This window comes from Hyla sarda, chromosome 2 (genome assembly GCF_029499605.1).
Source record: "Hyla sarda isolate aHylSar1 chromosome 2, aHylSar1.hap1, whole genome shotgun sequence".
NCBI lineage: Eukaryota > Metazoa > Chordata > Amphibia > Anura > Hylidae > Hyla > Hyla sarda.
In genome coordinates this window covers 216,761,647-216,774,779 of record NC_079190.1, presented here as the reverse complement: position 1 = coordinate 216,774,779, position 13,133 = coordinate 216,761,647, and the positions used below count along the sequence as shown (strand labels likewise).

General features: G+C 45.7%; 2 protein-coding genes across 8 annotated transcripts in view; one reads left to right on the top strand and one right to left on the bottom strand.

The window, feature by feature from the left end:
- The window catches only part of NF1 (neurofibromin 1), a 241,565-nt gene that overhangs the window by 164,258 nt on the left and 64,174 nt on the right, over positions 1-13,133 (top strand). For all 7 annotated transcript variants that reach the window (XR_008888649.1, XM_056556350.1, XM_056556349.1 and 4 more), the window contains 4 exons: positions 7,805-8,007; positions 9,736-9,929; positions 11,305-11,445; positions 11,517-11,796. Coding sequence is in view for 6 of the 7 variants with exons in the window: in XM_056556350.1 (XP_056412325.1) it covers positions 7,805-8,007; positions 9,736-9,929; positions 11,305-11,445; positions 11,517-11,796 (818 nt within the window). In the remaining variant the exon portion in view is untranslated. The remainder of the gene's footprint in view (positions 1-7,804; positions 8,008-9,735; positions 9,930-11,304; positions 11,446-11,516; positions 11,797-13,133) is intronic.
- The window catches only part of OMG (oligodendrocyte myelin glycoprotein), a 73,838-nt gene that overhangs the window by 36,249 nt on the left and 24,456 nt on the right, over positions 1-13,133 (bottom strand). The gene's annotated exons all lie outside the window — the stretch shown is intronic.

The window sequence follows — 13,133 nt, the reverse complement described above, 5'->3', positions numbered from 1 at the left end:
GAAGGAAAAATTGGCAAGCTTAAAGCATAACTGTCATTTACATATCAAAAGTTATTTGAAGCCCGCCAAAAGATCAGTCTCTTTCTCTGCATACAAGTCTATGCAGAGAAATTAACTAATCTTTCGGCCGTCGGGGAGCAAAGAGCAGTGCCGACCCAGCTGATAACTTAAGATTGCATGTAGTGAAACCTGGTACGATCAACAGCATTTGACCTGTCTAATTGGCATGTCAGAGATTGTTTTTAATGACCGTAATGCTTTAAAGGATCTAGAAGACTTTGACAAGGGCTAAATAACTGAGTCAGAGCATCTGCTCGTGGCAGGGCTGGTAAGTGTATCTGGTATATATTAGTTAGTACATCTTAAAAGCATGCCAAGCAAGGGCAGCTAGTGATAGCATTATGGGCACCCATGTCTCTTTGTGTTTAGGGAGTGAAGGCTAATTGTTTTAATACAATAGCACAAAAGAGCTACTGTGGACACACATTTCTATAAAATTGTAATTACCGTATTTTTCGCCATATAAGATGCTCCGGCATATAAGATGCACCCAATTTTAAAGGAGGAAAATCTAGAAAAAAAAAAAGATTCTGAACCAAATACTGTAGTAAAATATTTTATATCAGTATAGTTTCCCCCACAATAGTTGGCAGTATAGTTCCCCCCACAATGGTAGGCAGCTCCCCCCCCCCCCCCCACACACACAATGGTTGGCAACTATACTGCCAACAGTGGTTGGCAGTATAGTTCCCCCACAATAATTTGCAGTATAGTTCCCCCACAATGGTAGGCAGCTCCGCCCCCCCCCCCACAATGGTTGGCAGCTCCCCCCCCCACAATAGTTGGCAGTATAGTTCCCCCACAATGGTAGGCAGCTCCCCCCCACAGACATACAGCTTCCAGCCATATACAGTGTACGGCTGGAGGCTGTATGTCTGTATACTGCCCCCCACAGTGTTCCGGTCACCGCTCCTCCGGCCTGGGGTCACCATCTACTGCTATGGCCTATGGACCATAGCAGTAGGTGCCGGGACCGGAGGAGCAGTGACCGGAACACTGAAGATTACGCGCCGCCGGTCACTCACCAGGCCCCGGCCAGCGCGCGTCTTCCTACGGTCCTCCTTCTCCTCTATGGTTGTACGCACGGGACGTCACTGAGGTCCCGTTCGTACAACCATAGAGAGGCGGAGGACCAAAGGAGGACGCACATCGGCCGGGGAATGGTTAGTGACCCGAGGACATCCTTATGTCCCGAAAAGATTTTTCGGGACACAGGGATATCCGGCATAGGAAAACCTATGATTATCTTCCCGGGCTGGCTCCTGTGTGCGGCTGCAGGCGGGGGCCGGCCAGAGCAGGTAAAAACTAATTCATGTATACTAAAAACCAGGGTGCCTCCAGCTGTTGCCGGTCTGGGCATGCTGAGAGTTGTAGTTTCACAAAAGCTGGAGGCACCCTGGTTTTTAGTATACAGTTATTAGTAATTCACCTGCCCGGTGCCCGGAACTGTGTATTCCAGACGTAGGGCAATAAACATAGCTGGTGTGAGGTGGAAATTTCACCGGTGGTCATGAGGCTGCTGCGGGCGGGGAGCGGGTAGTCAGCACTGTACCGTACCGCCGCAGCCTCTGTACTTACCGCTGACTTCCCGCTCTCGCCCGCAGCAGCCTAGGGCGTATATTTGCCATATAAGACACACCAACACCCCCCCCCCCCCTGTTTTGGGGAAGAAAAAGTACGTCTTATATGGCGAAAAATACAGTGTATAGTGGTCAGACTACCCTTTCGGACCACTGTCTACCTCCAAAAGTAGGCATGTGAACATCCAAGCTGACCTTTGAGAAAATGGAAGATGGTGGCTTGATCTGATAAGTCATTGTTTCTTAAATCATGTGAATTGATTGGTGGATGTCCATCACTTACCTTGGGAACACAAAACACCAGGAAACAATTTCGGAAGAAGATGAGATGGCAGAGGCAGTGTGAAGCTTTGGGCAATGTTCTGCTGGTAAACCTGAATCCTGGCATCAGGGGCATAGCTTGAAACCACAGGGCCCCAGTACAAAAATTGTTTTGTTGGGTGGGGGGTTGGGTTCCACCTCGGTTCAAGTGGCTCTCCAGCTGTTGCAAAGCTACAACTCCCATTTTATACCTGTGGAGTCTTAGGCATCATGGGAGTTGTAGTTACGCAACAGATTCAGATTGGGAAACAGCCATCAGTACTGTAGAACTTAAAAGTGACTACAGCCTTGATAGAACAGTCAGGAGAATACACAATGATATCAGTGACCTGAGTGACGTCTTCTCTGTTGTCATGCTTTTTATTTTCTTCATCTGGTCCAGACACTGGGACTTCTTCAAGTTAATCTACTCTACAGAGTCTGAGGCACGAACATCATTGGTTCCTCACTTAGTCAGCATTCTGAGCCTCTATGTAAAGACAATAATCATTATAACCCTGTCAGACACTGCCCTCAGAATATTACCCTGCCAGAAACTGTGCCCCTTAATTTTACCCTGCCAGGAACTGTGCCCCATGAATAGAACACACTGTATAGGCACACACTGTATCTCCCCCCCCCCCCCCCCCCCGAGTGTAGTACTGCCACACTGTACCTTCCAAATATAACCCTGCCACACACACTACCCTCTGAAAATAACCCTGCCACACACACTACCCTCTGAAAATAACCCTGCCACACACTGTACCCTCTAAATATAACCCTGCTACACACTGTACTCTCTGAATATAACCCTGCCATACACTGTACCATATGAATATAACACTACCACACACTGTACACTCCGAATATAACCCTACTACACACTGTACCCTCTAAATATAACCCTGCCACACACTGAACCCATGATAATAATATTGTCACACACTGTTTCTTTTTCAGCAGAATGCTACCTTTGCATTGTCCTCCTCTTCCAGGTGCCCCTTTCTCCCTAGACCCCTAAGTCGTCTTCCCAGCTCCTCTGTGTTTAGTCACCAAAATGCAAGAAATAAGGAGAAGAGCACTTACACGTTCTGGTCTTTCTTGTTAGAAGTTTATTGATGTAGACTCCATGTCAAAAAACACTGATACACCTCCGTATATTGCTGTGAATAGCAAGGCGAACGAGCATTTCACCTGGACGACTACGGACGTTTCACGCACTTTGCCATTTCATCAGGCTCCTTTTTTGACATGAGTCTACATCAGTGAATTTCTAACAAGAAATACCAGAACGGATAAGTGCTCTCCTCTTCATTTCTTGCATTTTGGTGTCTTTATATGAGACTTTATCGGATGAGCATCGCAGGTCTTTACTGAACTCCTCACGTGCAATTATCTGGACTGAGGACCAGCACCTAGAGGCGTGGGTGGTGCCTAGTGCATGTTTTTATTCACAACCATTATCCTATGATAGATGTGTGCATGTATGATTGTGTGAATGTATGATAGATGTGTGTGTATGATAGATCACAAATCTATCCTAGATACAAACCTCCATCATACATTCACACATCCATCATACAAATACTGTATATCATACATACAACATATACACGTCTGTCATACAAACATGTATCATACTGCATACACACACATCTGTCTTATATACATAACTCCATTATACACCCCTCTCCTCAACCCCCCCCCCCACACACACACACACATTATCATCGGTCTCTGCAGCCCCCACTGCATCCAACTCCCCCACCAAGGTCTCCTCACACTGAACAACACCCCACCTCCCGCGCGCTGTCCTCGGTCTTTGCAGCCTTCACTGCATCAAACCCCCCAGGTCTCCCCACACTAAAGGCCCCCACCACCACCACACCCCATTGTCAGTCTTCTTAACAACAACCTCCTACCCAAAATCCCTGGGCTACTCATTTGCCCATTTTCTGTCTCCTCAACCCACAGGCAAGTTCACTTACTATCAGTGCCGTGGTGCTGATAATGTCTGAGGTGGCAGGGTTACGTCAGGAGCTTGGAGCAGAGGTTGGGCAGTACGTGCCTACGCGGCGCACGTCTGCTCCCACTCAGACCCTTGTCTTTTCTGCCCAGAAGTGAATTTTAAAGGGCCTGCGCCCTGAAACCTGGAAAGAAACACCTATGCTGGCAGTGACAGGTCCAGGACTGGACCTGCTGCTGCAGCATATAGTGTGGTGGCAGGAGGGCCGTCCAGGCTTTGAGGCCCGATCGCGACCTTTGCAACCTCTATAGCTGCCTGGCATTCCTCTGGATGTTACTATGACATGTACCGTCTACTAAAACAATGTTGTAGATCCAATACATCCTTTTATGGCAATGGTATTCTCTGACTCAGCAGGATAATGTGCCCTGTCACACACCAAAGATTGTTCAGGAATTGTTTGAGGAACATGACAGAGATCAAGAGGTTGACTTGGCTTCCCAATTCTCCTTTGTCTCTCATTCTGGTAGACCAACTGAGAAAGTGATGGAAAAACATGATCATTCCATGAAGGTTAAATATCAGAGAAAGTGAGCTTTCAGACTTTACTTTCTGATACAAGAGCCAGTTTAAAACAGATTCCTGGCAGCATGAACCATAAAACCTCTTTTAGATGGTCACCTACCATGGCCTTCTAGGATGTGTACTGCTCAAAGAATGCATTAAAAAAATGTGCAACTCATAGGAGGGAATTTATCAAAGAATTTACACAGGTTTTTTGGTGTATATTTGTACCAGCAGGCCCATAACGTCAAAAATGGTGCTCCTGGGCCTAGGCGGTAACAGGCTGGGATTATTTAGGCTGGGGAGGGCCAGTAAACAATGGTCCTAACTAGTGCTGGGCGATATACCGCTTCATACGGAATACAGTTTTTTTTTTTTTTTGTACGATATGAATTTTTCCTATACCACAATACCGGTCAGGCCCCTCCCCCTTCGAATGAATTATCAGCCGCAGTGGCTGTCCCCACATCGGGGAACTAATCATATGTGACCCGCGGGCGCTGCTTCCCCGTACTACTGTGAGCCGCCAGCGATTTAAATGAATGAGTTGTGTGCTTAATTTTACATATTCCTGTGCCCGGGCTACAAAAATAAACCTTCTCGTCACCCCTGTGGTGGTGGGTAGCGGGGTAATAATTGAGGGTTAGCGCTAGTTGTTTTTGTGGCTAACGCTAAGCCCGGCTTAGTAATGGATTCTATTAGACTGCTTCCACTACTAATCCTGTTAAGAAAACGTAACCTCCCTGGCGGTATGATTCCGTCTGGAAATTTATACCAAAAGCGGAAACATTTTTTGCATTGAATTTCACATCTTCCCCCGCCCATTTCACATCTCCCCCGTCACATTCCCCCTCCCTTGTCACATTCCCTTCCCCCCCCCTTGTCACATTCCCCCCCTCGTCACATTCCGACCCCCCCCTTGTTACCTTCTCCCCCCCCCTACATGTTACATTCCCCTCCCCCTGTCACAATCCCCCTTTTGTCACATTCTTCCCCCCTTGTAACATTCCCCCCCCTTCATGGAACATTCTTCCCTCTTGTCACATCCCCCCTCTGTCACATTCCCCCCTCTGTCACATTCCCCCCTCTGTCACATTCCCCCCTCTGTCACATTCCCCCCCCCGTCACATTCCCCCCCCCCCGTCACAGTCCCCCCCCGTCACAGTCCCCCCCCCCCCGTCACAGTCCCCCCCCCCGTCACAGTCCCCCCCCCCCGTCACAGTCCCCCCCCCCGTCACAGTCCCCCCCCCCCCCGTCACAGTCCCCCCCCCGTCACAGTCCCCCCCCCCGTCACAGTCCCCCCCCCCTGTCACAGTCCCCCCCCCCTGTCACAGTCCCCCCTCTGTCACATTCATCCCCCCCTTCTCACCTTGTCTTGTCCTGCAGCAGCATACACTAGGTTTGCCGGGCAGATTTCAAACCTAATGTATTTGGTGCAGAACAAGTCCTTTCCCCTTCAGCCAATCACTGGCTTGACACCACTGCGGCCTGTGATTGGCTGAAAAGGGAAAGGTCCTAGAAGATGAATAGTGAAGAGAGCAGGGACCGGAGCGCACGGAGGGGAACGGCATGTGCAGGGACCGGGATTAGGTAAGCAAAAGGTTTTTTTATTTTACTCCTTTTTCCTTTTACACTTAGCTCAGTGTTTTTTCTAACAGGGGGCCTCCAGCTGTTGTGAAACTACTACTCCCAGCATGCCTGGACAGCCTTTGGCTGTTCGGGCATGCTGAGAGTTGTAGTTTTGCAACAGCTGGAGGCCCCCTGGTAGGGAAACACTGACTTTTAGTATATTTCTTTACCTGCTCTGGCCGGCCCCCGCCACGGGAGCCGACCAGAGCAGATAATCGCATGTTTTCCCGGGGGCCGCTTCGCTATATCGCATTGCTTTTGCGATATATCGTGCAGCCCGGCCGGGAACTCTGTAAGGCTGGGTCCACACTACGTTTTCCCCCATACGGGAGCGCATACGGCAGGGGGGAGCTAAAAGCTCGCGCTCCCGTATGTGCTCCCGTATGCCATTCACTTCAATGAGCCGACCGGAGTGAAACGTTCAGTCCGGTCGGCTCATTTTTGCGCCGTATGCGCTTTTACTACCGGACCTAAAACCGTGGTTGACCACGGTTTTAGGTCCGGTTGTAAAAGCGCATACGGCGCAAAAATGAGCCGACCGGACTGAACGTTTCACTCCGGTCGGCTCATTGAAGTGAATGACATACGGGAGCGCATACGGTCACATACGGGAGCGCGAGGTTTTAGCTCCCCCCTGCCGCATGCGCTCCCGTATGGGACAAAACGTAGTGTGGACCCAGCCTTACCGATCCTGGCAGGGAAAATTAACCAAGAGTCACACTCGGGATAACCGCTCAGGAGGTTAAATAAAATTAAAAAAAAAACAAGTTTACATTATTTAATTTTTTTTTTTTTTTTTTTTTTGGGGAAGACACTCCCCCCACAAGCCCTCGTTAACTATTTTACTAATATTAAAGAAAAAAATATTATTCACCGTAGTCCAAAGTAGTCCTTTGCATACACGGAACTGAAATGAGAAAAAAAAAAACATACAAAAAAATGGGTGGAAAAAAGTGGTAAAAAAAAAAGGAAATGAATACAGCTATCGCACATTTTTGTCCCAAATGCAGCATTAGAACAGAAAAGTCACAGTGGAGAAGAGGTGGTGTTACAAAGTGGTGTTCTGAAGTAATTTCTTAGTTTTTGCTTATATATGCTAAAGTGTTTTTGCTTATGTATGCCAAATTTATCAACCTCCCGGTGATAGTATGATAAACGTGTCACATGTAAGAAACACTTACACCATGGAAAACGGTGTACATAAGCACAGCTTGATGAATTCCCCCCATAATCTGTCACAGAAAATCTGGTCTTCATAAGGGGGGGTTCATCTCAAACAGGTGGTCTTTTCAAGTACATGGCACCATGCTGGCTTGCAGCCTATTCTTCATGCCCATACCGTTAAATCAGCTAGGCTTCCAAGTGCAAATCACATATACTGCCAAGCTATACTTTCCCAACAGTTCATGGAGACCCATCATGCACAATTACAAGATGTAAAATAACTGCAGAAATAAGGTCTTGGTGCAGGATACCACAGGATACATTGTGGGGTCTTATGGACCTCATGCCTTGGCAGATCACAGCTGTAATGGCAGCATCAGGGTGACAGACAAAATATTAGGCAAGTGGTTGTAAACAAATGTTAAAGTATTAGACAGTGACCCTTTTAATGTGAAGATGTTGTGAGGAAATGTGTGTGCATTGGTTTTATTGACAGATTTGCTGGATTGTATTGACTGGTGTATTGTATTTTTTGCAGGTCTGCTGCCTATAACCTTCTGTGTGCCTTAACATGTACCTTTAATTTAAAGATTGAAGGGCAGTTATTGGAGACTTCGGGTCTTTGCATCCCAGCCAACAATACACTTTTCATTGTCTCCATTAGCAAGACACTGGCAGCTAATGAACCCCACCTTACCCTAGAATTTTTGGAAGAGTGCATTTCTGGCTTCAGCAAATCTAGTAAGTATTAGTAGTAGTACCATTAAGGCTGAGTTCACACAGTGGCACAGAGATGGGCGATTTTACTGGTCCTTAAAGGAGATCTGTAGTGAAACACAACTTATCCCCTATCCAAAGGATAGGGAATAAGTTCTAGATCGCGGGGGGTCCGAGCGTTGGGACCCCCCGCTATCTCCTGAACGAGGTTCCGGTAGTCTGCTGGAAGGGGGCGTACCGACCCCCACATGGAGCGGCGGCTGACATTCTCCCTCCATGTATCAATTAGAGATACATGGAGGGGGCGTATTGGCCGCGGCTTCCTGTGGGGGTCGGCATGCCCCCTTCCAGCAGACTACCGGAACCTCGTTCAGGAGATCGCGGGGGGTCCCAACGCTCGGACCCCCCGCGATCTAGAACTTATTCCCTATCCTTTGGATAGGGGATAAGTTATGTTTCAATGCACTACTCTAAGTCTAAAATTAGTTATACCACCAAGTGGTTATTGTACATTATGCACCAGCCATGTTTACTCAAACCAAAAATGAATGTCTACAATTTAAAAAAAGGGCCTTTTTGGATATACGATGATGATGTATGGAAATGCTATTGTGGATGCTATCTTGTGGTTCATGCTATTTTTAATGTTGGGTTTATATTTGTAATTTTTTTTTCTTTTTTTTTTCTCTTGCTGGAAAATGAGTGAATTTGTAGTACATTTTTTGAAAGATTTCTGCAATTTATGTATTAATGGATTACTAAGAGAAACCCCCACAGGGTTTGTCTGAACTATCAGGCAGTGCCACCTATGTTGATTTCTGTGTAATTCAGTGTGTTTTTTATTTTTTTTTATTTTATTTTAACAGGAATTAGTGGGAAAATTCTTTTTCATGTTTCTAAGAACTGATTGAATTCAATCAGCTGTTTACTAACCACACTATCACAACAGGATTATGTAGGTCTAATGTAATTTAAGGGACACAGTGATATCAGTTATGTGGCCCCATCTTTCTAAAGAGCAGTGGGATCCCAAAGTTTGGACCCCACCAATGGCCTTTCCAGGAAAACCTTATAGTTTACCCTATGACTTCCTGTCAGATTTAACAGCAAAAGCCTGCATACTTGCCTCACCAACTCCCCCTGGCCCTGCAGGTGTCGTATTTGTCAGTCGCCACTCTTCTGTTCTTCCTTATTTCAATGGTCTTATTAGGGTGCGTACACACGCTATTTGTTTTTTTTTTGGGGGGGGGTTCCGCTGCGTATTTGAAAGGGGGTGGGCTCTTCTCGGCTGTCCGCAGCAGATTTTCCACGGAGGAATTTACGCTGCGGAAAATCCACCGTAAGCCCCATTGAAGTCAGTAGGGACTGCGGCGGATTTTCTGCAGCATAAATTCCTCCACGGAAAATCTGCTACGGACAGCCGAGAAGAGCCCGCCCACTTTCAAATATACAGCGGAAAACCCACAAAAACAAATAGCGTGTGAACGCACCCTTAAAGGAAGAAATAACAGCACAGGAGGAGAGACCGGAAGATATGACTGCAGGACGATCGGGTGAGATAAGTATGCAAAAATTCAGTTTTATTGCACATTGAGTCATAGGGTTAGCTATGAGGTTTACCTGGTAAACCTAATTAACTTTGTGATCTTGATTCATCAACTTTAGGATAGTTTTGCTTCATCTCATTGCACTTCAGTTTTAGTCTCTATAGTTTTACTGCTTTTCATGTTACAGAGCTTCTTTGTGTTCCAGGTATTGAACTGAAACATCTGTGTCTGGAGTACATGACACCTTGGTTACTGAATCTTGTCCGCTTCTGTAAACTCACTGATGATGCAAAGCGTCAACGTGTCAGTGCAATCCTGGACAAGTTGATTACCATGACCATAAACGAAAAACAAATGTATCCTTCCATACAGGCAAAAATATGGGGCAGTTTGGGACAGGTAAGCAAATAGCCACTACTAAACAGAAGTCACCTACGATACAGTATAGGGGTAAAGCCAACATCCACCAGATATGCTATAAATGTTAGAGATGTAGGTCCCCCCCTTTGGAACTGCTCCTATGGAGAACTAAGATCCCTTGACCCTTCCCATTCACTTCTGTGGGAGTTATTGAAAGCCAAAAAGTGGTCAGATTCATTTGTCAAGCTGCCATTGTAGTCTATAGAAAATGTATCTAGTATTTTGGTGGTTAAGCATGTTGTCAGTCTTTACCAGTCTTTTGCCTTCTAGCAGACCAGAAAAGTAGATCACCAATTATACAAAATGTAAATCGCCCATTTAAAAAATGTTTATAAACATATTTGGTACCTTATCTGCACGTGCATAAATATCCAAACTATTTCGTTTTGCCATGCATTTAGTGGTAAATTAGAGTGATGTATTTACAGCATATAATTGGTCACGCATAAAACAAGCCCTCACATGGGTTTGAAGATGAAAATATAAGAGAGTTATGGTTCTTAGAGGGGGAAAACAAAAATGCAAAAATGTAATTGGCTGTCCTCAAGGTCAAAATGGGCTGTGTCCTTAAGGGGTTAAAGATGAAGAATTTGTGAATAGACTAAAATTGAAAAATGTTCTACAAGAAGCCTGCATAAAGCCCATACAAGGCCATTTAGCATTGCCCTTAGCCTAATATATAGTCTAATAGAGATCTGTCAGGTGCACTTAAAGGGATTATCCAGGAAAACTTTTTTAGATATATAAACTGGCTCAAGAAAGATACAGATTTGTAAATTACTTCTATTAAAAAATCTTAATCCTTTCAGTACTTATGAGCTGCTGAAGTTGAGTTGTTCTTTTCTGTCTAAGTCCTCTCTGATGACATGTGTCTCGGGAACCACCCAGTTTAGAAGCAAATCCCCATAGCAAACCTCTTCTACTCTGTGCAATTCCTGAGACAAGCAGAGATGTCAGCAGAGAGCAAAACAGAAAACAACAACTCAACTTCAGCAGCTGATAATTATTGAAAAGATTAAGATTTTTTTATAGAAGTAATTTACAAATCTGTTTAACTTTCTGGAGCCAGTTGATATGTAAAAAAAAAGTTTTTTCCTGGAATACCCCTTTAATGTGAAGCTAAATGAGTAATTGTTAATATATGTAATTGAGGATCCCTGTATAGTAAAAAGCTCAGGACCAGGAGCCAGAGGGGCAGAAGAGTGCACCAAGGGGCTGGGAATGCCACTAGTGCACTAAAGCACATCATTTGCATATTTACATTTTTGGGCCACATAAGAAAAAAAGGTAAACGGCGTTTATCCTGTACCAGCAATATATTAAGTATAATTTTCCTTTTTCTTTTTCTTACTAGATCACAGATCTTCTGGATGTGGTTCTTGACAGCTTTATTAAAACCAGTGCAACAGGTGGATTGGGATCCATTAAAGCTGAGGTCATGGCAGATACAGCCGTTGCTTTAGCATCTGGCAATGTTAAACTGGTTTCAAGCAAGGTTTGTCTATGCCTGTTATTTATAATAGTTAAATAGTTGTGCAGTAACTAACAATCATGTTTCCTTTCCAGGTCATTGGAAGGATGTGTAAAATCATAGACAAGACCTGCCTTTCCCCCACCCCTACACTGGAGCAGCATCTCATGTGGGATGATATTGCCATACTTGCCCGATACATGCTTATGCTGTCCTTTAATAACTCTTTGGATGTGGCTGCCCATCTTCCCTACCTCTTCCATGTTGTCACGTTATTGGTTGCAACAGGTCCTCTTTCTCTTCGAGCTTCCACCCATGGACTTGTTATCAATATCATTCACTCTTTGTGCACCTGCTCACAACTCCATTTTAGTGGTATGTAATTTTTTTTATTGCTTTTGTGATTTTACAGATTAGTGTATAGGTTTATACTTGAAGTTGCTGGAAAAGCTGAATGGTCCAAATGAATATTTTTAGATTTGTTGTCTAGCAATGTATTTAAATGTGGTTAACACCTGTACATATGAAAGGACCCATAGTACTATTGTGATAAATGGAGGTCCCCTGCCCTCAACAAGCTACAATCTCTTGGGAAGAATTAATGCTGGCCATACACATTGGCCCTCATTTACTAAGTGTGTTGGGTTTTTACTAGTGGGTAATGTTTCAGACATGATTCCACTCTATTTACTAAGGGGATTCATAAATTCACAAATCGGGAAAGTTTTCTGACCAGCTTTTTAATTATGGAAATTTCCAGCATAGTGTGGGATGGTGAAACCACACCCCTTTCCTGGCTGACCATGCCCCCTCCCCAGGTGTGCGGGTTAATTTTAGAGCAATGCGGCAAATTGTGGCACACAACCCAACAAACCAGTCCGGGATGCCTGCTGAAATCCCCCCCCCCCCCCCCCCCCATGTCGGCGATCAATTCAGATCGGCGACTTGCGGCGATTCCGGGCTGATCGGGTCTCTAATTACTCGATAGCCCGGAAAATAGGGATCATCAGAGCTGTCAGAGACAGCTCCGATCATCCTGAAAGATAGAAGTGAGATGGCAGCGGTGCCACCTCCTCCTATCCCCTGCGATTGGCCAATCAGGACTGATCGGAGAATCGCAGGGAGGGGGCGGGGGTGAAAGTTAATTTCCCTCGCTCTGGATGTCAGGGCAGAGCGGAGGAAGATGGTGGCGAGGTGCGGCGGCAGTTACCTCCTATCACGCGGGGATCGGCAGAGGGCAAGTGTTGTGGCGGCGGTGTCAGATGCTGCAGTGAAGATCGCCGTAAAGTGATCTTCACTGCAGCTTCTAGGAGTTTCAAAACTACAACTCCCACCATGCCCAGACAGCCAAAGGCTGTCTGGGCATGCTGGGATTTGTAGTTTTGCTACATCTGGAGGGCCACAGTTTGGAGACCACTGTGTAGTGGTCTCCAAACTGTGTCCTTCCAGATGTTGCAAAACTACAACTCTCAGCATGCCCAGACAGTCCAGGCATGCTGAGAGTTGTAGTTCTGTAACATCTGGCCCTTCAGATGTTACAGAACTACAACTCCCAGAATGCCTGGACAGTCTCAGCATGCTGGGAGTTGTAGTTTTGCAACATCTGGAAGGGCACAGTTTGGAGACCACTATACAGTGGTGTCCAAATTGTAGAGCTCCAGATGTCTATTCAAAGCATGCCAAGACTGTCCAGGCATGCTGGGAGTTGTAGT